We start from the raw sequence: 24,759 nt of genomic DNA, 5'->3' as shown, positions 1-24,759 counted from the left end.
GATATAAAGCATAAAGTGAATAACGATGAGACAGAAGGAAATATCATGGATTTCTATTTATGCCCGCACAAATATCAAATCCTTCTTTGGCACCCTTAGTAGTTGGGGATGCAGACACCGGCGTTCCACTCAGTGGCACCAACGCACTGCCAGCCATCGCAGCAAGGGTCGCCGCCAGAGGTGCAGGCAACTTCGTAGTCTAAATGGGTTACCTTGTTAGCGAATGCGCAACAGTCTTGAAGTGTGGTAGAAACGTACTGGCGACGCAGGAGCGCTTCTCAGCAGCCCGGGCGGAGGGAGAGGCAGAGGCAACGGCGGCCAGAGTAGCAATGACGACGGTGATGAACTGCATTTTGATGGAGTTGGTTGATTGGTTGATCGTTTGTTGGTTGAGTGAATTGGATAGTAGATTGGATTGATTGAGTTGCTTGGTTTGATGATATTCGATGATCGGGGAATCCTCTCGCTATTTAACCTCGCAAAATCACATCGATAGACTGTAGAACCTCACATCCATCATGATGTCAGCTTCAGCGTCTCCGACATCTCATCCGTAAACGTAGATTCTACTGTTAGATGCGGCGATCGTCAATACATTTGGCCACCGAGTATATCTTTAGCATGAAACAGATACCTCTTTAGGTTGACGATGTATTGGATATAGCATCTTAGTCAATAAACAGTCAGCATTGCCCCTATTGAATTATGCCATACATCTAGTGGATCCTTTATTCCTTCCGAAAGGGGTACATACATGGATGATCCAGTAAGCGTTGGAGGATGGGGGCTATACCACACTAGGTTATGCCAAGGTTATAACAGGCTCCTAATCAATGCATGGAGGATTTTAGCCCCAAGCTGACTTCAAGTTCAATGAGCATTTGAAGGAATGGGCCGTAATACGAGTCTGCCAAGTGGCGTGATATCCTTGATCCTTGGAAGTTCATCGGAAGTGGCGTTGAATGCCTATTCTGGGAATTGAACTGTGACAGTAGGATGAGATGCCTGCGAATAGTTATCACCTCTTTTATCTCTGGACAATGGATCCTAGATTGAATCCAGGACATTGCTCGAACCCATGTCCGAGGTTGACACACTAGGCGCACAACTTGTGGACAGATGCAGGAACGCAGACACCCTGACTGGGCATAAAGCCATTCCGCTACTGGAAAAGCGCATCAGCGCATGGTAGAGATTGCAGCGGACTCTGAGTATTAAGGCAGAACAAAGAAGATCGATTTGTACAATATCAGTACACACATAGGATTATCCAGGAACCACCATCTACGGCTGGTCCGTATCCATCGCAAAAATTGAAGGTCTATCAAACGAAAACAACCCCATAGCACTATAATTTCACCGGTTTTTCGTCATAGAGTCGCAGGACAGGCACAAGTGTTGGCTGGGTGCATTTACTTGCGGACGACGAGGTTGTCGAGGTCATCACGCTCCTTGTTCTCCTTCTCGATCTCGCGGATGATGGGGCTGAGGTACTCAACGTCCTAAATAGTCCAGGTGATCAGTATTCATTTGGTTGAGAGGGTTCGATGGGTGTTCAGGGTCTTGAACCATATGTGACAAATCCTTGCAACGGGATTGGCCAATATGGGGTCGGATTGCGGGGACCGTGAAATTCGGACAGGGAGAACCTACCTCGTGGGGCTTGATCTGCTCGTTGGGGGGAAGGAGAGTGTGAGAAATGGAGCACTGCGATTGCGATCTCATTAGCGTTTTGATAGTCGAATGCTGGGGAAGGGGGGTCTGGAACGAACCTGGAATGCGCGGCGAATGCGGAAGACACGGTCGTAGGCCTCCTTGGAAGGCAAACGCTTGATGGCCTTCTGGACAACCTCGCTCTCCTCGGGGATGAGATCGTCGAACCTAGGGGACGGGTTAGCAACCGTGGTGGACGAAAAGTCTCCGCGAGCGATCTCCGGATGACCGGGACGTAGCGATTGCGACAGGACGCAATTGACACTGTCATCGGCGGGCTGCAGCCATCCGTAGGACTGTGTATGATGCGGATATCCCGGTCGTCCAATCGCTCGAGGTGGAAAGGTATTGGCGTAGAGGGGGCGATAATTACTTCAGTCCGAGCTTCCTGTAGCCGGCGGCATCAGTGTACCAATTGGCCAGAGGGGTCATCCAGCGCTTGAGCCATGGGCGCTTGACGATGTAGTTGGTGATCGAAGGGGCAGACATCGTGAATACCGGGTATTCAGAGGCTCTGGGGAATGAGGGAAGGTTGGAAAGGGCGGTCCGGTTGAACACGAGATGACCCGATGGAGGTTGTGCAAAACGGAAGCTGGAGGCGCTAGTCTGTAAATGGCAGTCATTAACACCTGAGGCATAAACAAATATCATGTGACATAGATTCATGTGACCTAGATGCACGTGTGCCTGAGGCTACCCGCGGAGAGGAATGCCAATCAGTGACTCCACCTCGCACCACTCAATCCCCCATGTCATAATCTCGAACCCTATCTCTCTCACCCTCACTCTTCCACTTTTCTCACCTTTCGGTCAGTTTGGAAAAGGTGTCGGTGTTTTTAAACGCTCGATTTCTCTGGCAACTTGCTTGCCAAAGGAGAAATTATAACCCCGCCCCGGTCGAGTCCGTGCTCCGAAATCCGACATCATAGGGTATCGCATTCAGAACCGCTCGGTAACCATCGGCTCCAGAAAACTTTCCTCGGTCGAACCCTCCCCATTCTTAATCACATCATCTTTCAACACTCTGATCGATTCCTTAAACTCCCTTTTATAACGAGTTCAAACGGAATTTTGGGTTCCGGATCGAGCACCGATATGCTCGAGTCCGGGATCCCTCGGTGATCAAGACGGATAGACAAGTGTGAGCGCCTGTCAACCTTCTACGATGCGCCCCGATGACAGAAGCAGCTCCGGAGCTGCCAGCAATTCCTCCGAACAGTCGCACAGCTCCTCGGGAGATAGTGCTGCCTCGCCCGCTTCCCACGTGCCTGTCTCCGGTACATCGTCAAACTCCGAGCTCATCAAGCGCTTGGAGATTTTGTCCACCCGTATCCCAAATTTCTGGGTCGCTCCCTTTTGTGGCGGCGCTGCAGGTGTGGCCTCAGGAATTGTGACTTGTCCCCTCGATGTTATCAAGACCAAGTTGCAGGCCCAGGGTGGCTTTGCCCGACGGAGCGGGTCAGCCATGCAAACGAAAACACTGTACAGAGGCATGTTTGGCACCGGAAAGGTGATTATACGAGAAGATGGTATTCGTGGTCTTTACCAGGGACTTGGCCCGATGCTCATGGGATATCTTCCGACGTGGGCGGTCTACCTGGCTGTTTATGACCGATCTCGCGAATACTTTTATGAACAAACAGGTTGGTCTTGTTTCTTGGCCTATATCGGATGCATTGTTTTCTAACCCCTGATTTAGATAGTTGGTGGTTATCCCGCGGATATGCTTCGGTCACCGCTGGTGCCTGTTCAACAATTGTGACGAATCCCATCTGGGTCATTAAGACGAGGCTCATGTCGCAGAGCCTTAAGCAAAACCACGAAGGAGCACGAGCCCCGTGGCAGTACTCAGGTACATGGGATGCCGCTCGCAAGATGTACCAGGTTGAGGGCATTCGCTCGTTCTATTCTGGCTTGACACCCGCCCTTCTTGGCCTCACTCACGTAGCCATCCAGTTCCCCCTTTATGAGTATCTGAAAATGGGCTTCACCGGATATGGAATCGGAGAGCACCCAGATACAGGGAGCTCCCACTGGCTGGGTATCTCATTCGCTACATTCCTCAGCAAAATCTGTGCAAGCACCATCACCTACCCTCACGAGGTTCTAAGAACTCGACTGCAAACTCAGCAGCGCAACATTCCAGCTCCATCACATGAAGAAGTCGCCTTCCGCGGTGGCCTGAAACACCCCCATGATCGTGGCCGACCCCGAGCTTCTTCCTCGGATGGAATGCCTCTCAGTCCTCGTTATTCCGGAATGATCCGCACATGCCAAACTATCTTGAAGGAAGAAGGATGGCGTGCGTTCTACTCCGGGATTGGCGTCAACCTTTTCCGGGCCGTTCCGGCTGCCATGACGACTATGCTCACCTATGAGTATCTCCGGATGGTCATTCACAACTTCCAACATGAGGGTGAAATGAAGCTAGCCATGGAAAAGGAGACCGATGCGCCTAGCATGATTTGATGACGAAGACCTGTCAAAATTTTAGAAAGGCATTCAACTCCCACAACTCATCCTCAAAGTCGCGTGCACATAAAAAGTGTGCCTCTCTTACCGCTACTCAACACGCTCTCCCCTGACACTTTTGCGATCTGTATAGAAATGGAAGCCAGTCTATTGCTTCCAGTTGGTGGATTCTTCAGCGAGTAGGCTTTACGCCTTGCATTAACAAAATATCTTACCAGTCTGAAGACTTGGCATAGATGGCACATGCCGAGGGAGGGGTCTCGTGCTTTTGACTACGATCAAGATCCCCCTGATTTTGAAGCGTTTCTCTCAAAGGTCTTTCAACCAATTTCGCATGGCTTTACATATCCTATTTGTACATACTACCCAGATTTCTTTTCCATGCAAGTACTCTTGATTCCCACATATCTCATCCGTCCAAATATCGCCCTCAACAGACTTCAAGTGCCTATATCTACCCTCAACGTTCTGAATGCAATGCCCGTGAAAGAGTACATAAATGAGCGGGTCAAGTTGTCGTCGTGGTTACCCTTCGCCTTAGTCCCTGGAGACCCCGGTCATATAAACATGCTGGGCTAGGCTTTTTGTAAAAGAAAAAAAAAAAGTGCAGGCTTTGAGAGCAAACCTAGCAAAAGCAGTGAGCCCTCCCCTCTGGCTCACTTCTTCACGGGCAAAAAGGTCGTGCCCGGGATCGAACCGGGATCGCCAGAATCAGAATCTGGAGTGATAGCCATTACACTACACAACCTTACTTGTAGTCACGTGCAGAAATTGAGACCCATCAAGTATTACAGAAGAAAAGCGGCCAAAGGTAATCATTACATACAAGCTATGGTAATCCAAAAGGCCGCTGATGCTGATATAGTCTTTCCAAATGCATTAAGCCAAAAAAAAAAAAAAAAAAAAACGAAATCAACCGTGTTCTTTTAAGCGCGAGTAAAGATTGTCCGGCTACTCGGAGCTCAATACACTTGAACAGAGTCCTCAGGAGCTCCTAGACCAATTTGCTCGTCGAAATCGATTGCATTCTTGTCCGAAATCAACAGATCGGCCGTGCGCAATAACCAAAGATCAGGATTGAATATTGACCTAAATTTGGGAATGAGGGGTGTATCAAGCACAGGGAACGAACATTATCAGATTTGTCACTATAGGTAAAGGACAAAACATCTATGCACTATACAAAACCACGGCTCCAAAGGGCTGAAGCACAACTTCTCCATCTCCAACACGCAATTCTCCCTGGTTCGAAACCAAAAGCGCAAGATGCTCAAATTTTTTTGACACTTTTTGCTCCGCATCAGAAAAGTTGAGAAGCACAACAGCCTTCTGACCTGTCTGAGAAACCCGCTCATATCCAAGGACCATCTCCCCAGTGTCCTCCTCCGAAAGAGCAACATAAGACCCATAGACGAACAGATCCGCCATTTTCTTCCTCATCGCAATCATTTCCTTCCAGTACCCCATCACACTCCCAGGATCATCAAGTTGACTCTCAACATTCCACTTCGTATAATCCTTATTAACAACCATCCACGGCTCAGACGCAGTCGTAAAGCCCGCATTCGCCGAGCTATCCCACTGCATAGGAAGCCGCCCATGATCACGCGCTTTGAGCTGCAGCTCCCTAAGCACATCTCCCATCCGACCAACATCACCTCCTCTCGCCTTCAAAACCTTGTTGTAATAATTCTTCCCCTCAACATCAATATACGCTTCAGCTCCATACTCCTTCCCAAGATTAGCCATCCCAATCTCTTGACCTGCAAGCAGGAACGGCGTTCCACTTAACGTAGTCAAATACGTCGCGAGCATCTTAGCCGACGCAGCCCTGTACTCAGGAGCATCAGACGCATACCGAGTAATCGAGCGACCGCTATCATGGTTATCAAGATAAACAGTATTCCAGCCATCGAATTTAGGCATAGCATTCTGCCACATATTTGTCAGATGGCGAATCTTTCTCGGATGGAAATCGTTTCGTCCGTATTTTGCTTCAGCACCGAAATCCATATCGACTATATCGCCCGTAAACAGCATGTTGAGTTCATGTCGGTCTTTGGCAACGTATTCACGGACAGAATCTTCGTCTTTAGTGAATCCCAGCTCCCCAACTGTCATGATATCGTACTTTTCGAAAACCTTCGTCCTCATCTCACGGATGTAATCGTGCATCCTTGGGCCTGAAGCGAAGAACTCTGCACCACTTTGGTAGGGCTCATCGTTGATGACCTTCCCATCAGGTAGATCGGGGTGTTTGGACATCAAGTTCATGCTGTCGATGCGGAACCCGTCCACGCCACGATCAAGCCAGAAGCGCATATCGTCGTGTGCTGCTCTTCGCATATCTTCACTTTCCCAATTCAGGTCTGGTTGGCTGGGTAGGAAGAGAGCGAGGTAGTATTGTCCTGTATGCTCGTCGAATTGCCAGGCTGGCCCACCGAAGATAGAAGCCCAGTTATTAGGCTCTTTTCTTTGACCTCGTGCATCGTATCTTGGATCCCGCCAGATATACCAGTCGCGCTTTGGGTTGGTCTTTGAGCTGCGGGATTCTTTGAACCAGGCGTGTTCGTCGCTTGTGTGGTTCACGACCAGGTCCATCAGGAGCCGTATGTCGTTTGCGTGGAGTAGATCGATGAGCTCTTGTACGTCTTCGACTGTGCCATATGGGGCGTGGATGGAGCGGTAGTCAGAAACATCGTATCCCATGTCTTTTTGGGGTGAAGCGTAGATGGGGGAGAGCCAAATTGTATTTACGCCCAGAGACTTGATGTAGGGCACCTTGTTGATGATTCCGCGGACGTCACCGAGACCATCGCCATTGCTATCCGAGAAGCTAGCTGGGTAGATTTGGTAAACGATGGCCTCTTTCCACCAGGTCTTTTCCACTTGATGAGAAGCCATTTCGATCAAGCTACAATGAAAATGTATGATTGGTTTCAAAAGAATGTATATCGGCTATTCTAACTCAACAAAGGCTACCTTATATCCCTTGTATATTTCCCCGATACATCCCCAGAAACCATTCAGTGTTTATCGTTGGAATGGAGGCTCGGAGGAACCTAGGAAGGATCTACTCCGCGATCGCGGGGTGCAGACGGAATTCCCCGAGGTATTCCCGAACTCAATGGGGGAGTGACGAGGGGCAATTTGACATAGCCATAGCAACATAACAACATGGCTTGATAGTAGCGTAATCTTTCGTCGGTGAAAAATCGGGATCGGGAAAACTAATGATTCAGTGCTCAGGCGCATGGCACATCAAAATCTCCGGGGGGTGTCCAGTGCCAGTTGGTGTTATGTCCAGTAGAACGTGATCGTGATTTTTGTAAACGTGACCAAATCCTCATAAATTTGTCACAGCAATTATGTTACGCAACACTTGTGTGAGAACATGTCATTTCAAAGTTATATTTAGGACAAGACGGCCTCTATCACAGCTCCATGTCTTTTTGGAGTCTCCACTCTACACGCCCTTCCTTGCTAAGATCCGCCTTGGCAACTTTTGGGCCTCAAAGGTTGTTAAACATTGGCAATGGTAAAGTATAGACGGTCCATCCAGCATTTTTACAGGGCTGGCCCTGATTCACTGGGTTAATTGCAGAGAACAGACATCCTTGACTACAGTCTGTAGCGAAGTCAGCTTCCTTGAGCTTGTCTCGCGGGCCCCACTGCCAAGGCAGTTATTGAGGGCAGTTGCGGCCTCAATGAGTCAACTCTATCAGAAACAGTAAGCGCACACAATCGGTTGGAGACGGATATTCCGATGGGCCGATTTCGGGCCAGTGAGCTTAAGAGTGCTGCCGTACGAAACTTATGAGGCCACATCTTCCTCTTCACTCAGTTTTTTGTTGTAGCACTTTCGCAATGCTGTCAACGCTAGACATTGCATATTTGAATGCCAATCCCTCCCCACAGCGGATTATTATCGTTGGGGGAGGTATTGTCGGCGCAGCACTCGCTTTCCATCTTTCCGAGGCGAAAAGTGGACATCATATCGTTTTGATTGACAGAAGCTTGAAGAGCGAATTGGGTTCCACCGGCCATGCTCCAGGATTCGTTGGCCAGCTCAATGAGTCACCTGTCTTGACTCAGCTCGCTAAGGATACTGTCTTGGATTACCTCTCCGTTCCCGGCGGTTTCGACCCTGTCGGCGGCTTGGAACTTTCATCAACCCCTTCAGGCCTGGAGAAATTGCGTCGCCGACAAGAGACAGCACGAGCTGCTGGCTTACCTGCGGAGCTTGTCACGCCAGAAGTGGCTGCTTCCCTTGCCCCAGACTTCATCGATGCCAGTTCGGTGAAGGGCGCCTTGCATTTTGCATCAGATGGAACTGCAAACGCAAAAGTAATTACATCCTATTATCTTGATCAAGCTCGGATCAGAGGGGTGGATTTCCTGGAAATTGCCGTCACAGGCTTCGAAACAAAGAGCGACGACGAACAAATCGCGAAGATAGCAGCCATCCGCACTGAGAATGGGGATATCAACTCGGAAAGCAGTACTGTTATTTTCGCCACGGGTGTTTGGACATCTTCGTTGATTTCCGCTGGCAGAAATGCCCCTATAACAGAATTTCCGATTCCCATTGTCCCAGTCGCACACCCCTACACCTTTACTCAATCTCGGCCTCCACGAGTTGGGAGCCCATACCCATTCGTTCGTTGGCTGGACCATCATGTCTACGCAAGAGACCATGGCAATCGGGACGGTCTAGGCAGTTATGACCATCCTCCCCTGCAGCTCGACCCGAAAACTAGCGCAATCGGAGCCTGGCCTTCAAGTTTCGACCAAGTGCTTTCGGAAGCTTCTTCATGCTTGAAGAATGGAATTGAATTCCAAGTCCGGGGGCACAGTGCAGACTTAGAGGAGCCTTGGCTACCGGAAAAGCCATTCAATGGTATCTTTGCTGTGACACCTGACAACCTACCATTCGCTGGTCGGGTACCCGATGTTGCTAATCTGTGGCTGGCCGCTGCGATTTGGGTCACGACTGCGGCTGGTACGGCTAAGTTGTTGTCAAGGGAGATCCTTCGTGATGCTATGCGTTCAACTACCTCCGAAGACAAGGCACTTCTGAATGCGCTGGATCCTGCACGCTTTCAAGGGCTTGAAGCTGATTCGCTTATCCAGCAAGCTTTGAAGAAATATAATGATATTTACAATCGAAAAAGCTAGAATATTCTGAGATCCAAAACCGAGAGTCATATCTGGCTTTTTTTCTCAGGCGCGAGGGCTCCCAAATTGTGTGTGAGGCTGATGGAGGGTAAACAGGCGCAGAGGTGACATATAGCATTTTCATGTAGAATACCTAAGGCTGCGTTCTACCCTATTTTTGAAGAGGAATTAGGTCTATTATATAAATAAAAAGACTGCAGTAGCTTGTGCTTCTTCTTTTCTTCTCTGACAATTGACTAGCGTTATGAGCCCTCGTTCGTGAAGTCTTCTAATAAGCCTTTATATCTTGGTTGCCACGGGTAACCAGACCCCTATCTTAGAGGAGACTTTAGTGAAGAGTTTCATCATATAACTATAGGGAGCACTTTTTTTCTACTCAATTTTTGAGGATTTGTGTTGGGACATCGAGTTTTAGCGTTTCGCACCTCCTTTCCTTTGACCTACGCCCACATGCTCCGATCTCTATGTTGTCCCAGGGCTTTCATTGGACGCAATGTCGCTACATGGGCAAAAATTCTGCCATGGCAGAATCTTTCCGGTGAACTGCTGCTAACCGTGGTCAACAGTTTTTCGGTATACAATAATATGGCCTTGTCCCAGCAAAGCCGTGGAATACATGCTCTGTATGACGTGAGAAATCGTCAGAAATATCATCAAATGAAGTTCGGCCGAGAGGAGTCTTTGCAGGCCCATAAAGCTGTACTTCAGGCTGGCCTAGGCACTTTACTTACCATCTTACGAAACCCCTCCCTTGGAGATTATGTTCATCGTGTGGACCTGTATGGAACGGGAATGATTGACTTCGATGAAAATTCAAATCAAGATTCTGTGCTAACACCTGAGGACATCGACACAATTAAGCAAGCAATTTTACGCGCCGGCTTCCAAGATGCACAGGAGCGCGAGTCAATTTTAACTATGCTTTTACGAAACCCTGCTGAATTCCAGTAAGCTTTGATCTTTCAAAATATCACACGGAGTGCTATGCTTTTTTTACTCACTAGGATTATAGATCTTGTTCAAGCATGGAAACTCTTCAGTTCAAAGATGCCCTCATTACGCTCTTAGTTGCAGTCTCCCCGAACCTTGAATCTATGTCAATGTATCCATTACTGGAATACATTAGATCCCCATCCACCGGAGATTATGAAAGGGTGAATCTTCTCAAAAAATTTCTTTGTCAAGCGTCCGCGTCTGCAGAGTCGGTGCCATACTGCCAAAATCTACGAGATTTTAGCTTCCACCCAGACGATACAATTAACGAATTCAATGAGTATGTTGAAGACCCATATTATGATCGGCTCAATATGATCCGCAAACTACCAGCTGTTGAATCGGTCGCTTTCAAGCTAGTAACGTGGAGTAATGAAGCGGGAATACCCCCTCCGCCCCGTTCCGCCAACTACAGCAAGATCAGCTTTACACATTCGCGACTGGAAATTTGGGATCTTTGCTGTATCATAGAATCCGCCAAGGCCTTGAAAAGTTTAACTTTCACTATCGGTGGTCGTTCAGAGCCTGATAGTGGTGGCATCGCTATCTTAGACGTGACTCCGATACTCAAGTCTCTTTGGATACATCGCGAGGTTCTAGAAGAATTAAATTTGGATATGGAGAGCCAGATACCTCGGAAAGACTTGTACGATAAGGAATATCAACCTTGCCTTGGGGATGGAATGAGTGAAGAGGACCGAGAGGTTTATGAAGAGCGATGGGCAGACGAGCTACAGGAGCTAGCCGCTCCAGAAATCGCACCCGCGCGCGTTTCCTTGAAAGACTTTCCGAAGCTGAGGAACCTCAGTATTGGAGCTCATACGCTATGCTACTTAGCTCGAGGTACAGGAGATGGCGAGACGCAGCGTGACTCAAAGTCTTTCAATCTTGTTGATCATATCCCGTCTACTCTTGAGTCTCTCCGGATTTACGGCCATGGACAGCCTATGGAATATCCCTATCTGGATCACGAATCTGATCTAGATGTTTATGCCCAAATCGAGCAACTGGCGCATGAAAAAGATGCGAAGCTGCCAGGACTCAAGATCTTGGAAGGCGTTGATCCTTGCATTCCAAATGGTAGGAATGTGAAGAAAGGGTCGGATCCAGATGATCTGGAACTTTTCTGGAAAGATCCAGATGATGACAGATTTGATTAGGTTGATGATGACCTTCGTTCACCATCTTGATCTAGAGTCAGTGCTTTCGCTGGTGTGCATTAGTTCTCACGAAATGATCTTGCGACTTGGGCGAGTAAAAAGCCGAGTAAAAGGACCATCTATCCTCACCAAGAACCAGCTAGTCGTAAATGCATCTCGATTTGGAATCTCTTTCATTCCATCTAATCGTATAATTGCCTGTCCCCCACCTCGCCTTCGGTCATCTTAGTCAAGTAACACATCAGTACCTCCGTCCAAGTCTACCAAGGCCCTGGATTGAATATTCCTTAGTTCGCATGAGCCAGTGAATTGCTGTTCGGCGGAAAATTCTTCTTAATGCATGGCCCTAGGTCTTGTTAGTAAATCCAAATTTAGAAAGACCATAGCACACATCCGCATGATATTACCTCGCTTCCTAAGTGCCACTCGATAGTGAGGTAGGTACGACGAGCTAGGTATCAATCTGCTGATCTATTGATTGATAGAACCATCTGTACTTCTGGCATCAAAAGAAGCCTGCTCACTTGGTTCCGCTAAGCCATTAGTGTATTGAATCAGTTTGAGGCCCCATTACTAAAGAGATGCGCCATGAAAAATATCTGCAACAATAGATTTACTCCCAAAAGGTTCTAAAAAGGGCTTCCATATAAAGTCTTCTTGCACCAGACGGTGCTATGCAGAAGATATTCGCCATTCACCTCAGCTAATCCCATTCGCTTTTAACCCTCGTCGCTAATAAGGTTTGCACTGCGTCTATCGAGGCAAGATAACCAGAGCTAGACTAGATATTGGTAATAGACAACGTATTTAGTTTGCACCGCGTCAGCAAGCTAGGTGATTCGAGGCCACCAAGACAGGTGAAGGTGTTGTTACAGTGGCACGAAATACGGCGGGCAAAGAAAAAAACAGAGCAAAAACATACAACAGTCATCCTATGTCGGTGGTCACCTAGCGCCCACGACGCGCTGCGTAGGCGGCTCGCCGCTTTATTCAGCCCACTTCAGGACAATTCAGGCATCTCTCCGCCTGCTTAAACATTCTTTACCTAAGCATTCAGCCCGTGCCAAGAAAGGCGCCGTTGAAGGATTAGAGTGGGTTTACTATAGGTCTCTTTTAACTCTCCCTCCTTCACAACGCTTGGCTTACATTCAGAATATAAAATGTATACCTAGTACAATCTAAGGCTGAGGTTACAATTAACATATTGTGGACTTCTTAAGTCACTTGAATATTAACATTTCACAATAGCTTTTACTGGATTTAAGAAAGAAATGTCCTTATATCTTAGTTCTATCCAACAAGTAAGTAATGAATTCATTTTTTCAACATTGCATACAGGTTCAGGGTCTTGGCGAGATGGTATATGGATTCATAGCCAAGATTATCAAAGAAAACTAGTCTATAACACTATTAGACTCGCCAGGACAGGGTTTTGCCCCCTCATGTATATATTCAATGCACTTGAGGAAATGTCTTGAAGCTAAAGAATTAGTCTTTGGCTATTCTACGTTTGAATCATACATAGCATCTTTGACCTCGCCTAGTCAATCTCCTTTATCTAAACAATGTCAAGCAAAACAAAGTTGGCAGCCATCTCTTCGTAACACAAATTAATCAATAAGGCTTATCAATGTGTTGGATTAAGCTTATTACATAACGGTCACTTTCGAATGGGAGTTAATTTCCTAAATATTCTAATAGGCAATATAAGTTCGAAGACCCTAACCTTAAATATTAAAACGGGTAACTTTCTATGAGGCAGCAGCCGGCTGTGAACGTAGCCTTAGTAGGTTAAGTAAGGAAATAAAGCAGAACAATGGAAGAAGAGGGCGAAGTCCATATCTATCAACAGATATCAGTCACATGACCTCTGACATTAAACAAAAAGAAAAACAATAACGAATCCTTCAATGATGAAAGCCTATGTAAAGAAAGGTGACAAGAATTGGCAAAACTCTCCTCTAGACGCTATATCATTAGCCCCTGGGTTCGCTTTGCATGCTTTCGCTCCTTTTTAAGAATGGATTGGGCCAGATAATGGAACCAGGGGGAACATGAACTTCGAGTCTAGTATCGCAGTACTTTGAATTCGAGTTTAAACGTAGAACCGGTTTTATATTCTGGAAAAGCTAAGAAAGATATTACGCGCGTAACAAATCAGGCTTCTTGACCAGGAAAAGATGGCATTGAATTCCTAGTGCGCGAATGAATAATCCATCAAAACATACACCGAAAATTTGGTTTCAAATCACCACAATATGTGACCAAGCGATACGACTCATCCATCAGACCCTCCAAATGTCCGAGCAAACCCCTCTTCAATCCAAGGTATCAGATACAATGTTTGGGGCTCTCACTTTCCTTCTGCATAAACCATCCAACGATATATAACCACAGGTCTGGAAGGCAATTTCCCTAGCACAGGAGACAGATTAGTCAATTTCCGCGGAAGTCAAAGGACCATGTAACCTACTTCCATCATCTTATGGAGTACCATCGATAAGAATAACAGCAGACTTATTTCTTGGTTGTGGGAGTAAATCCAATCATGGGAGTGACAGGGCAGGAGTTCTCATCAGTGACTGGAATAGCTGCAGTGGTACCTGTCTCATGCAACTTGCAGGGCGCATTGTTCATGATGACATAATTGACAGATTTGCACCTTGTCTCTTTTGAGCATTGCTGAAGACACTTGTCAACACCAAGGTCCAGCTGCTTGTAGAACGCGCCTGTGGTAGCCGATCGCTGGCAACGAGGGGTATATGCATATTTGCCGGCCTGAATCTTGGTACGGCCACCATAGCCACAGATCTCCATGGCTTCTTTGCGCTGCTCCCAAATCAGATCAAGTTTCTGCTTGTCGCTTTGGCATTTCGTGAGGGCTGCCTGGCTCTTAGCGGCATCTGCCTTGCTTTGCGCGAGGTCTGCCTTGCAATTATCAAGAGTATCCTCGCACGTCTCGAATGGATCTGCGGGCTCTATCTTTTCCATAAACAAGGCGTAAGACCTGTTGATGCTCTTTTTGTTGCCGCTGAGAACGCACTGCGCACTGCTTGCGCTCCAGGAGCTTCCGACACAGGTTGCAACCTGCTTGCACTCTTCGGCACAGGCCTGGGCGCTTTGAATGTTGCTGATGGTAGGGCTCGTCCAGCTCCCAATGACCCCACAGTTGTAGCGCACCCAGTAGCCCGGAGATATCTCATCCTCCAGGCCATCTTGGTAGGCGCAGATAGCATTATACTGTGCTTCTCGCAAGAACTGGGTCTGGGCAAAAGCACCAGCAGCAGAGAGGGAAAGGAGAAACAAATGGGACTTCATTTTGAACCGTCGTTTTGATAGAGTCTTCAGGCTAGGAAGTAGAATATTGATGTTGTTAGTAGCTGTTGGAGGGCCAGATAACAGACTTATATAGCGTTCCATTACCATCGTCTGGAATTAGTCTGGAGAGGATCTACATACCAAACTATTGCTATGCACACAGCCCCTTTCAATAGATACGTATGTCTCAACCGAGGTAGCGGCCGCATCTTCACCCCCTGCTGTTCATGTGCTGTTCATGTTACACAAAGATTAAACTTTATATGAGTCTACGCCAAAGTATGCAGCACCTGACTTAGCATTTCATGCATCATGGCCTACTTTATTTCTGCAAGGAGGCTAAATGACCCTACTGAGAACCAATTTGCACTACCCACTTATATTAGCGCAATTCAGTTCTATAGACATTATGTCCAATTTTCTTTTGTGTTCTTTTTCTCCTGAAAGGAATAGATCTAGTAATATTAATACAACTTGTTATGGATTACGAAGTAAAGTTAGCAGGCCTAGTATCATTTTCCCTTTTTTTACCAGCCCATTCGGTGGGAACAATAGAGGGTTTGAAATAAAGCCATTGCTCGTTCTCAATAATTTTATGATAGCGGAATTTGGCAGCTTCTTTGCGATCTCTTGTTAACAGACCACCAAAACTGTACGGTCTTGAGTAATTTAGGTTTACGTTTCTTCTTCGTGATGTATTCTGGTAGATCGTTGTTGATCATGTAGGCCGTGTGACCAATATTGATGCGCATAATGCATATTCGAAAGAAATCAATTTTAGGTATATGTTCCATATGTATGTGGCGTTTTTTGGACTTAAGGAGAAGAACAAACTCTCACACTCCACTGAGACTAGTCATTTGCCCTGTAGCGAGACACTTTGATTTCTAGATCGACAATCTGGGTCACAAAACAGCGGTGAGTGAGGATCAATGACATGTTAGTCTATCTGACTACTAGACGTCTGGCAACAGACTTCGCGGGTGCGGATAGGCACTACCATGCTAAAATCCTTAGAGATACTGCTGGAGCAGGACCCATCTTTCTTGCTTGGTAATAATACATTCGAGTTGAGAACGGACCCGACACAGTATATATCCCGATACAAAAAGACCCTAGAATTTGGATATTGCTAGTACTCGACATGTAATTCTGTAATTGTGTCGGGTTATTAGTGTCTTTTGGCTTTTTGCTTTTCTTGCTTTTTTTGCTTTTTCCCCGCCACACACGCCACACAACAGGACAGGTGGCACTTTTGCAGAGCAATGCAGTTACTTTCTGGAGCTACACTATAAGGAAGAATAAGTTCAAAAAGCCAGGGTTGGTGTGCATTTGCACGCTCTCAACAAAGTTCTGGCCACTGGACAGAAAGTGAAGAGTACAAGAGAAGACTAAGTGGGTCTACAACTGTGGGTCTAATAAGCTTGACGCTTGGAAACATTGCCTTGCTGTAAGGGGCGCCAGTGAATCAGTGATGGCAGCGTCACTATGAGCGGACAGAAAATCATAGAGTGGCCCACGTAAGATCTAGATAGCTAGTGCCACAGATTTGAGATCCATAGCTGGAGTTGATAGGGTCCCGCGTGATTCCCACATCGAAATATGCAGACGGCAAGGGTTGTTACAAATCCAGCTACACAACTAAGATCGATCGATCGATCAATCTAGTAATATCCACTTGTCTTCATTAGTGTGCTTCAACAATTCTATCTGGCATATTCCAGTTGCAGAATTTTTTATCGTAGATCGGTCCGATGAGAACTTATAAATTCAAGACCAAACCCCGTTCATTCGGGATATTCCATCTCACACAATCCAAAGCCCAATCTTCTTACTCAACCACTCACCAGCCACCATGATAGCCGCAAAAGTTCTCCTTTGTGCCTCTTTTGTATCCGTTGCCATGGCGCAAAGTCCCGCTGCGCAGTATGACGCCGTTTGTCCTGGCAAACTCGCGGAGGAGGAGATCAGCCCGGGGCTCACCGTGCGATACACTTGTGACACTCTGGGAGACTACGATCTCTCGAGCCGGACAAAAGGCAGTACGATGAAACAATGTGCTGAGCTATGCAAGGCAGCTGCACAATGCACTGGAAGCACTTGGGATAGAGACACATCCTACTGTTATCTCAGTGGACCCACGAAGGGCAAGCCACGGAATGGTTCCGTTTTTATGGAGGAGGTTGAGGAAGAAGATCCTTTCCCTATTGAGGATGAGGATGAGGATCCTTTCCCGGAGGAAACCTGCGAGGAGGCAAAAGCCCGCCTAGAGGCTGAGGTAGCGCAGCTCGAGCAGAGCCAAGCAAACGGACCTAGCGGTGGATCTTCGTCCAGCAATGGACCTGATCGCTACGGCAATCAATGTGAGCTATTCTTATTATTAGGCAAACACAGGTCTCTCCAATGTACTAATCGCAATAGGCCCCGGGAATGGGAATGTCTACACGGTCGCAGGTAGAAAGTGGAAGACTACTTGCCGCGCATGTAAGTTACCTGATGCCTTGAACGACTATCTTATCTGACTTCAAACAGCCAGTGGTAAGGGTTATGTGCGGCTTGGCCCGATCATGCAGGCAATGACGACCACACAGTGCATTGAACATTGTAACGCCACCCCAGACTGTAACTTCGCATCAAGCAGTACCGTCGGAAATTGTTATATCTACAAGGGATCTGGTGATTTTAACTTTCAAAACAACTACAGCGGTTATCTTGAGGTCTAAATTAGAGAGACCTTGAGAGGTGTCAGAACCGTGGCTCAGGCTACAGTACGAAGCTTGTGTCGCTGACATGGAAGGCTTTGTCCGCTGCGAGGAAGGAAGGATTTTCCGACAGTATTTCGGTGTGGTTTTGTTTTAAATTGGGATCCCTGTCTTTGGTCATGCTGAGGGCAACTTTCAACAATTCGTCCTGCAAATGATCAATAGGCCTCTTTAGATGAAATTAAAATAAAATTTGGTACCAAGTAATTCCCCGCTTTAATTAAGTACGAAATCCTACTCAATGACATGCTTCTTCGCCTCTCTTATCTGAATCTCATGGGTGGTTGTCTTGTATCTCAGGTATAGTCTGTGGTAGCTTGTGTTGTTGTTTTGTGTTGCCACCGCAGATCACGGAGTGTGCTGTCAACAAGCGTTCCCCTCTTCATTAGATGGTGAAACAAATTGTATTCGGAGAGGGAAGATGTGAAGCCATATTTTCAGTGAACTTGGAAAGAGTAAGATATAATACTAGGAATACTTTACAGAAAAGAACAAAAATTCTGATTGACCCGAAAGATATACCATCGAGGTGCATTCCATACTACGAGAGCAAAAGGAGAGGATGGCTGATGGCTACACATCGCAATCATCTTCGTGGTTTGTTCTCTCCCTATTGATTTGAGCGACTATCTCTTCTTTTTCAAACAGAAGTCCTCGAGAAGCTATACATTAAACAAGGTGATATGGGGTCAGGTCGCCGAAGGGAGGGAGGCTAGCGGTTGATGATGCCAGACCGCCAGACCTGCAGTGACTCCGGATAGTTCGATACAACTTCACGTTCCTACAAAGAGTCATTGTGAAAGTCCTGCCTGATCTACTAAAGCGGTGGCCATAAACGTATGCAAAACAGCGCTTGACCACCTTCCGGACTGGAAAAAGGACGTGTCTTCTTATTTTGAGTCACATGCTAAAGCGTGTCGTCATTCTGTGAGTTGCCTGATTCTCTGTTGAACTCTTGAGAACTATGCGCTGAAAGATTTTGTCAAAAATAAGGATAATCGGGCTTTCTAACACTCTGTTGGCACACTGTTAAGAAGGGTTCATGTCAGACGTAGGATTATGATCGCGTAAAATTTATTTTGCCCGTAAGGATAAGCAAGACTCGTCTTGCTGATCTCCATCACCTATACCTCGAGCTGCTTAGCCTCTTTACACTGCCATTTAAGCCACCTAGCTAAGATATCCAAACCAGGGGGGCGAGACTAGGACTGGAGAGCATTGATGTTGATATGTCGATAGGGTGCCCCGCCCCCAGGGATATCACCACTCCCTGTTTATCCTCCATGGATAGCCCTTCTTGATAATCATCCGAAAAGCGTTTATGCGTCTCCAGAACACTGCTCTCTGTGGAGAAAGGTGACCAATCACCTCAGCAATTGGGTGCGGAGTCAGTAGTGGTTATTCTCGGTTGGGTTCAGCCAGTGGTGCCCAAGTAGCGTAAAGCTAAGTCGCATTCCATCAAGTCATGAACATGGTTAAAAACTACTTATAGTCTACTTTACGAAGACCTTTTTTCCCATAATTATGAAGCCAAGATAGATTATAGTCTAGTAGATTATTAAGAGCACCCATTAGATGGCTCTAGGTCCCGCTAGGTCCTACAGAAGCCCATGTAGAAATCAAAAGGTAAAATAGTTTTCAACTAGAAACCTTGGAAGTCAAAAGTAAAAGCAACATATTGATCACAAGGATCTAAGTAGATGAAGAATGAGTGTCCTTGTAGATTCTATCTTCGCTTGCCACTGGCGAGCGTTCAGGTTCCTAGCGGGGAGGGAGGTCATACGACAGCCAAACCTCCCGTCTACCCCCGCTTTCCATACCCTATGAACGACCAAGTTGATTGGGTTCTTCTTATAGAGATCTTTGCCTAGTGTAGCTACTAACAGCTAGGCCCGTAACAAAGGAATTGCTGGCATGTTGTTATGACCAGGAAGACTGACAGTCGCACCTGCCGAAGAACAGCCCTCCGTCTACCCTCTAACTACCACCTGCAGGCCTTTGCTTCCTCTGGCCACGGCAGGCGCAATGAAGTCCATATTAGCATCTATGTCACGTTCTCGGATTGTGTCATACAGAGCTAAAGTGGGCACCTGCTGTTTTCCTGTCCCATCGTATAAATCGTACAGAAGGAAAAGACTGGCCAATGTGACATAGAGCTCAGCGTAGGAGAGGTTGAATCTGAGACGGTCAATATCAATTAGTAGGAGGCAAAATGGGATTATAGGTAGGAGACTAACCCTAGACACATCCGTGTTCCCCGAGAAAATACTATCATGTAATGTTTGAGCCCAGGGTTATTTTGCCAGCGTTCCGGTTCGAATTTATCTGCTTCTGGAAATACAGACGGATGCCTTTGCAAAAGGAGAGCGCTCATTGTGATAGGCGTATTGCGGGGAATTTCCCACATTTTGTTATTACTTTTGTCATGATACACCAGATCTTCGTCTGGAGATGAACGTGTCATCCGTACCAATGCCCCTGGATTGATTCGAAGGCCTTCTAGAACGACTGCTTGCAGATAAGGAAGATGCTCAACAATTGATAAGGCGGGGGTGCTATCGGGGTCAGGGTATGCAGTCTTGAGCTCGGCTCTTAGCTTTGCCAGTTTGTCTGGGTTCGAGAGTAGGTGGTAGGTGATAGCACTCAGGGTATAGGCTTATGAATTTGTTAATTATGAACCGCATCCTGGGGGATTGGCATGTGCTTGCTAGCTTTTACTGACCGATTGGGTCTTGCCCGCCCATAATCAACATCTGTGCCTCCTGTTGCATTCTCTTCGTCGTCTTCTCGGATGCTGGCAAGTCACTATGAATGATACCATGGAAAACACTGTCATTCTTGCTTTCGCCTGGCGGACATGCCCTGATTTCGTCAATCTTCTTGTCCCATTGCTTGAGGAATAAAGTCAATACATGCTCCACCAGAATCAAGGATTATAGGCATACCTGATGCATGTCCCACAGAGACTTCAGTCCAGGTTTCAGTGATGCCATGATAGACGGCGGCATCATTTTCATCAGGGGTCCTAGGAATGGAATGTACGCTAAGACCCAAGCCATCCCCAGCACAGAATCAATTGCATGAAACCATGTGGCGTTGAAGTCGTCATGATCCAGATAGTTGGTTGAAACTCCAAAGCAGTACTCGGAAATAGTATCACTAGTAACTGCCTTGAACAAGAGATTAAGAGAGAGTACGCTATGAGTTTGACCACTCTCTTTGATGCGGCCCATCATACGTCTCAGTCCTTTTTGCATGACATTCTCAAGGTTCCGAATGCTTTTATGGGAGAAATATGGATTCAGAGTGGCTCTTCGTTTGCGGTGCAGCTCATGTGGTATCGTTGCAACAGTGGAATCGGGTACTTTCCTCGATCAGATTTGTATTCCGGTGACTGTTTCATGAAACGGCATCAGATTACTTACAGATCAGTGAGCGACCAATCCACTTGGTTTTGTTTCTCCGGTGTTCAACGCCCGTAAATATGACATCAGTAAATTCCGGATCGTTGATGTGCAGGTCCTCTGGACTAATCCGAACAATCGGCCCTGTCGTTGGACGAGGGGGATATGAAATCAGCATTTGTTCATTATATGTGGGGAAAGAATAGAAAGCAAACCGTATTTTTCATGTAATTTCTCTAGCTTTTTAAAGAATTGCCCTTTGTGATAGATGTCGTGGTAAGCTATATACCAGGTTGTCAAGGCTGATTACAAATTGTTAATATAAGGAGCAGGTGCAGGACTGGAATATAAACACCTGCGAGCCGGGGCCCCGGAAATTTAGACAAGGGACTTAGATAGACTGAGAATTAAAATCTTTAGCTTCATATGTCTGCTTTGTAAGTTCATAGGCTTGGTTACCTCGATAGAAAGCCTGTAACACTAGAAACCCGACACAGATAGAGACCAAAAAGGGCATGTGTTTGATTTCAAAAAGCCAGTGTCTCGTGACCGAGGTCATATTGAAGTCCTGCATCTGGTCAGCTCTAAATGACTACCGTAAGACAAAAGCCAGGGCCAGGTGGGTCAGCTTGTTGATTATACGGGTTTTGCAGCTTCAAAATCGTTAAACTTGCGTAGCTTAGACCCAAAACTAGCACCAACTCCCTCTTCTCTTATACCTTTATACATACACTACATTCTCCATCATGCAGTGGAAAAAGGAACCTCGGGGTCTGGCAGAAAACATCCTATGAGTTGTTCATGCAAAGCAACCTTGAGGGGTACAACAGTATGTCTATTGCATAACAAGTCAATGCATAGATAGAGAAAGAAGAAATCAAGGAGGAAACGAGTTTTTCCTTGTTTTCCAAGATTAATTTCTTGGTTTCTAAGATTCACTTCTTGTTTTTCAAGATTTATTTCCAGACAAAGTTTAGCCCTAACGTCTTGGGGTAACATTCTCATCTTGCAAGCTGTAAACGCCCACATGTCTTCAAACCCACAGTCCTCTGCTATGTAGTCCAAACCCAGTCAGGCGACATAGTCCTTGGTTGTCTATTGGATAGTACAAGTACATCACGACCTGCAGGAGAAAGGACTTAATGCCACAATATCACCGCAGTCGTAAGAGGCTTTCAGAAATGCCAGATCGAACCAACCATCAATATATACCCTTCTTTCGATAACGATCAATCGTGGATAAGCCTTCCATTTGACGCTTCTTTCTAAGCATCAGCTGCTGAATTTCCTTGAAAGCGGTTAGTGAAGTCTGCATGGGGAATGGAATTCCGCTATTAAATGGAAGATATGGAAGAATAAAAGAAATTAAATTAAAAGGCAAGATATTTGAATAGAAATAAGTTGTAAATCGAATCTTGAAATAGTCAGTCCCAAAGTTCTCTCAAAGCTAAGGAGTAAGCACATTACGTGTGCAACGCTTCAGGTGTTAAACTGCGTTTACAAAGAATCTTATTCATCAATCCAAACTACTTCTAAGAGCTGTCTCGGCGTTCTACTTGCGTTGATAATCCCACTGTTACAAATTACAATACTTGATTTGCGAACCTATCTCCGACCTCACTGCCCTCCATCGTGAAATTCCTTCCAAAATGCTACGACATGCCGTGCTCAGCTTCGAACGTGCCATAGACCACATATGTGTACGCTCCGGGGTATTTACCATCCAAAACTGGCAATACTGTTGCATGTTAAGCGGCGCGCTTAGCAGTCTATTCTTATTGTTGGGCATGATATCCTTAGGCGGGTTTCCTCCAATCCCGCCTTCCTGGGGAGCTGAAAAAGTGTACGAGCACTATCAGAGTCATCAGACAGGGACAGCTGCAGCCGGGTCTTTGATGATTCTCGCAGGCGGCCTTTACATACCATGGGGAGCGGTCATCTCACACCAACTACGACGCATCCCCAACATTGACCCAATGATCTGCAACTTACAGCTGGCGGCATGTGCAGCATCCGTTTTCGGTATCATGATGCCTGGTTTCTTCCTTTGTCTGATTGCTTTTCGTGATTATGGCCTCCAAATTACGCTATTTATCAGCGATATCAGCTGGCTCTTGATAGTTGGCCAATGGCCGACCTTTTGGATCCAGGGATGGACCATCGCATGGGTGATCTTTTCCGATCGCAGCGCCAAACCGATATTTCCCAAGATGTTGGGGGTATGGAATCTAGTATCGCCAGTTGTTTTCAGCTTCGCTGCAGGCATTCACACACGACACCATGGTGTTTGGGCATGGAATGGGGCCCTCGCTTTCTGGTGCCCAGTGGCTTTCTTTGGGATTCAGACGGGCATAGACCTTTTTTGTATGCTCCGTAATGTCAAAGATAAGCATCTTGATGAACAGATGACAATCCACCCGGTGGAATAGTCACTGAAGAGAAGCCGTGTTTGGACTGCCCTTCAACAATATTTTTCGCCTGTTTCTGAACAATAGGTCCTCTGAAGTCAAAAATCCCCGACGTACGATATAAACTACAAGATCGAATGCGCCGTGGTGGCCACATGGCTGAACTTAATGAGATGACGCTGAATTATGCAAGCCAATAGACCCTCCCTAGGCAGCAGCAGAGATTAGCATATATATATTCATGACATTACTATTTCCTTTCCCAAAGAAGGACCAGATCGATTTGTCATTGCAGCAGTCTGTGAATGGTAATAGGTCTTCAGTTGAACAATCTGCCATAATGCTTTTGAGAATCTCAAGATAGATCTTCCTGCTGTTGAATACTTGCGGTATATTCGTGTTGATGAATGCTGAGCGACACAGCTATAACCTCAACTTGGTGAGCGAAGGGCTGAAACATCGAAATAAACTCCAGCTTTGCACGAGTCGAGCTTCTATATTGGAAGCGAAAGAAATATCAAGGCTATGAGGGAAGTATATCAGACAGACATTATTGGCAAACGTTGTGGGGTTTTGAATATCTTCCCACTTGCTGCAAGTCTTCACGACAATGTCACCACAAGGATGTTTGAACCCAACGGCTTCATTATCCACATAATGAAACGGCGGTTATCAGCCAGCCACCTTCCTGGAAAGATAGGGGGGCCCCAATATGTAATTCGAGCATCACGTATAGCTCCGCGGGTCGCTATTTTAGGAGAACCTGTGGCAATCTAGTTGTATCGGGTTAGTGAATAGTCATAGGTCAAAGCAACGAGAGTTTTATGAATACGAGGAATGTAACCCTTCATGTTATATACCAATAATTCTTGAGCTTCCTGGAATGGGGTTTTGAAAGTGGGTAGCGCCCAACTAAGCAGTACTGTCTAATGTAATGAAATGCTCGTGACTTTTCAGGTATACTGCCGCATTAAGAAGTAGACAGAGATAGGTGCATAGGTCTACCTAGGTAGGAAGGAGTGTCTCTATCTTTCCTGATCTGATTACATGGACTTTATCGCGACAGGTCGGGGAATTTATCTTGGAACACTGCTGGGCGAAGTGGCGTTCGTCGCAGCCACATTCCCTAAGCCGGTATTGGCCTCTTGCCCCCTTCCTCGTCTTCAAGTTTAACTGTTCACTAAAACCACCTAAATAGTCGACTCTCCTACAACTTTTCATATAGATACCTCGCAGCATAACACCATCGATCTCACTAGTTCGAAAGATTACAAATTCAGTCGTATCTAGGCGGCCAGCCTTGCTGGGTTCTTGAAATTCAGGTGAGCGGCAGAAGCGGCACAGTCTAGTA

At 46.4% G+C, this 24,759-nt stretch overlaps 9 protein-coding genes across 9 annotated transcripts; 4 read left to right on the top strand and 5 right to left on the bottom strand.

Annotated features, from left to right (window-relative positions):
* Positions 1–24: 24 nt before the first annotated feature.
* Positions 25–352, bottom strand: N7503_000782 (uncharacterized protein; the record flags this gene model as incomplete). The annotated part of the gene is made up of 2 exons (XM_057060343.1): positions 25–199; positions 259–352. 2 exons carry the CDS (start codon positions 350–352, stop codon positions 96–98), a joined length of 198 nt encoding a protein of 65 aa, XP_056927266.1. The 3' UTR covers positions 25–95.
* Positions 353–1,142: 790 nt separating this feature from the next.
* N7503_000781 (ubiquinol--cytochrome-c reductase subunit 7) lies at positions 1,143–2,282 on the bottom strand. Its single transcript, XM_057060342.1, has 4 exons — positions 2,087–2,282; positions 1,773–1,881; positions 1,654–1,707; positions 1,143–1,502 (listed from the first exon to the last, which is right to left on the bottom strand). The coding sequence occupies exons 1-4, from the start codon at positions 2,200–2,202 to the stop codon at positions 1,413–1,415; spliced, it is 369 nt and encodes a 122-aa protein (XP_056927265.1). The 5' UTR covers positions 2,203–2,282; the 3' UTR covers positions 1,143–1,412.
* A 136-nt stretch (positions 2,283–2,418) lies between these two features.
* On the top strand, positions 2,419–4,182 carry N7503_000780 (uncharacterized protein; the record flags this gene model as incomplete). The annotated part of the gene is made up of 2 exons (XM_057060341.1): positions 2,419–3,356; positions 3,413–4,182. The coding sequence occupies exons 1-2, from the start codon at positions 2,879–2,881 to the stop codon at positions 4,180–4,182; spliced, it is 1,248 nt and encodes a 415-aa protein (XP_056927264.1). The 5' UTR covers positions 2,419–2,878.
* Positions 4,183–5,355: 1,173 nt separating this feature from the next.
* On the bottom strand, positions 5,356–7,089 carry N7503_000779 (alpha-glucosidase; the record flags this gene model as incomplete). Its single annotated transcript, XM_057060340.1, has 1 exon — positions 5,356–7,089. One exon carries the CDS (start codon positions 7,087–7,089, stop codon positions 5,356–5,358), a length of 1,734 nt encoding a protein of 577 aa, XP_056927263.1.
* A 963-nt stretch (positions 7,090–8,052) lies between these two features.
* On the top strand, positions 8,053–9,363 carry N7503_000778 (NAD(P)/FAD-dependent oxidoreductase; the record flags this gene model as incomplete). The annotated part of the gene is made up of 1 exon (XM_057060339.1): positions 8,053–9,363. The coding sequence occupies one exon, from the start codon at positions 8,053–8,055 to the stop codon at positions 9,361–9,363; it is 1,311 nt and encodes a 436-aa protein (XP_056927262.1).
* Positions 9,364–9,813: 450 nt separating this feature from the next.
* Positions 9,814–11,516, top strand: N7503_000777 (uncharacterized protein; the record flags this gene model as incomplete). Its single annotated transcript, XM_057060338.1, has 2 exons — positions 9,814–10,310; positions 10,376–11,516. 2 exons carry the CDS (start codon positions 9,814–9,816, stop codon positions 11,514–11,516), a joined length of 1,638 nt encoding a protein of 545 aa, XP_056927261.1.
* A 2,517-nt stretch (positions 11,517–14,033) lies between these two features.
* On the bottom strand, positions 14,034–14,834 carry N7503_000776 (uncharacterized protein; the record flags this gene model as incomplete). The annotated part of the gene is made up of 1 exon (XM_057060337.1): positions 14,034–14,834. One exon carries the CDS (start codon positions 14,832–14,834, stop codon positions 14,034–14,036), a length of 801 nt encoding a protein of 266 aa, XP_056927260.1.
* A 1,855-nt stretch (positions 14,835–16,689) lies between these two features.
* On the top strand, positions 16,690–17,557 carry N7503_000775 (uncharacterized protein; the record flags this gene model as incomplete). The annotated part of the gene is made up of 3 exons (XM_057060336.1): positions 16,690–17,197; positions 17,256–17,318; positions 17,367–17,557. The coding sequence occupies 3 exons, from the start codon at positions 16,690–16,692 to the stop codon at positions 17,555–17,557; spliced, it is 762 nt and encodes a 253-aa protein (XP_056927259.1).
* Positions 17,558–19,566: 2,009 nt separating this feature from the next.
* On the bottom strand, positions 19,567–21,178 carry N7503_000774 (cytochrome P450; the record flags this gene model as incomplete). Its single annotated transcript, XM_057060335.1, has 5 exons — positions 19,567–19,774; positions 19,834–20,251; positions 20,319–20,487; positions 20,542–20,960; positions 21,022–21,178. 5 exons carry the CDS (start codon positions 21,176–21,178, stop codon positions 19,567–19,569), a joined length of 1,371 nt encoding a protein of 456 aa, XP_056927258.1.
* Positions 21,179–24,759: the final 3,581 nt, after the last annotated feature.

The sequence above is a fragment of the Penicillium pulvis genome (assembly GCF_028828015.1).
Source record: "Penicillium pulvis strain IBT 33274 chromosome Unknown contig_10_segment0_segment0, whole genome shotgun sequence".
NCBI classification, from domain to species: Eukaryota; Fungi; Ascomycota; class Eurotiomycetes; order Eurotiales; family Aspergillaceae; genus Penicillium; species Penicillium pulvis.
The sequence above is the reverse complement of the archived record's forward strand: the minus strand, read 5'-3'. Positions and strand labels throughout refer to the sequence as shown.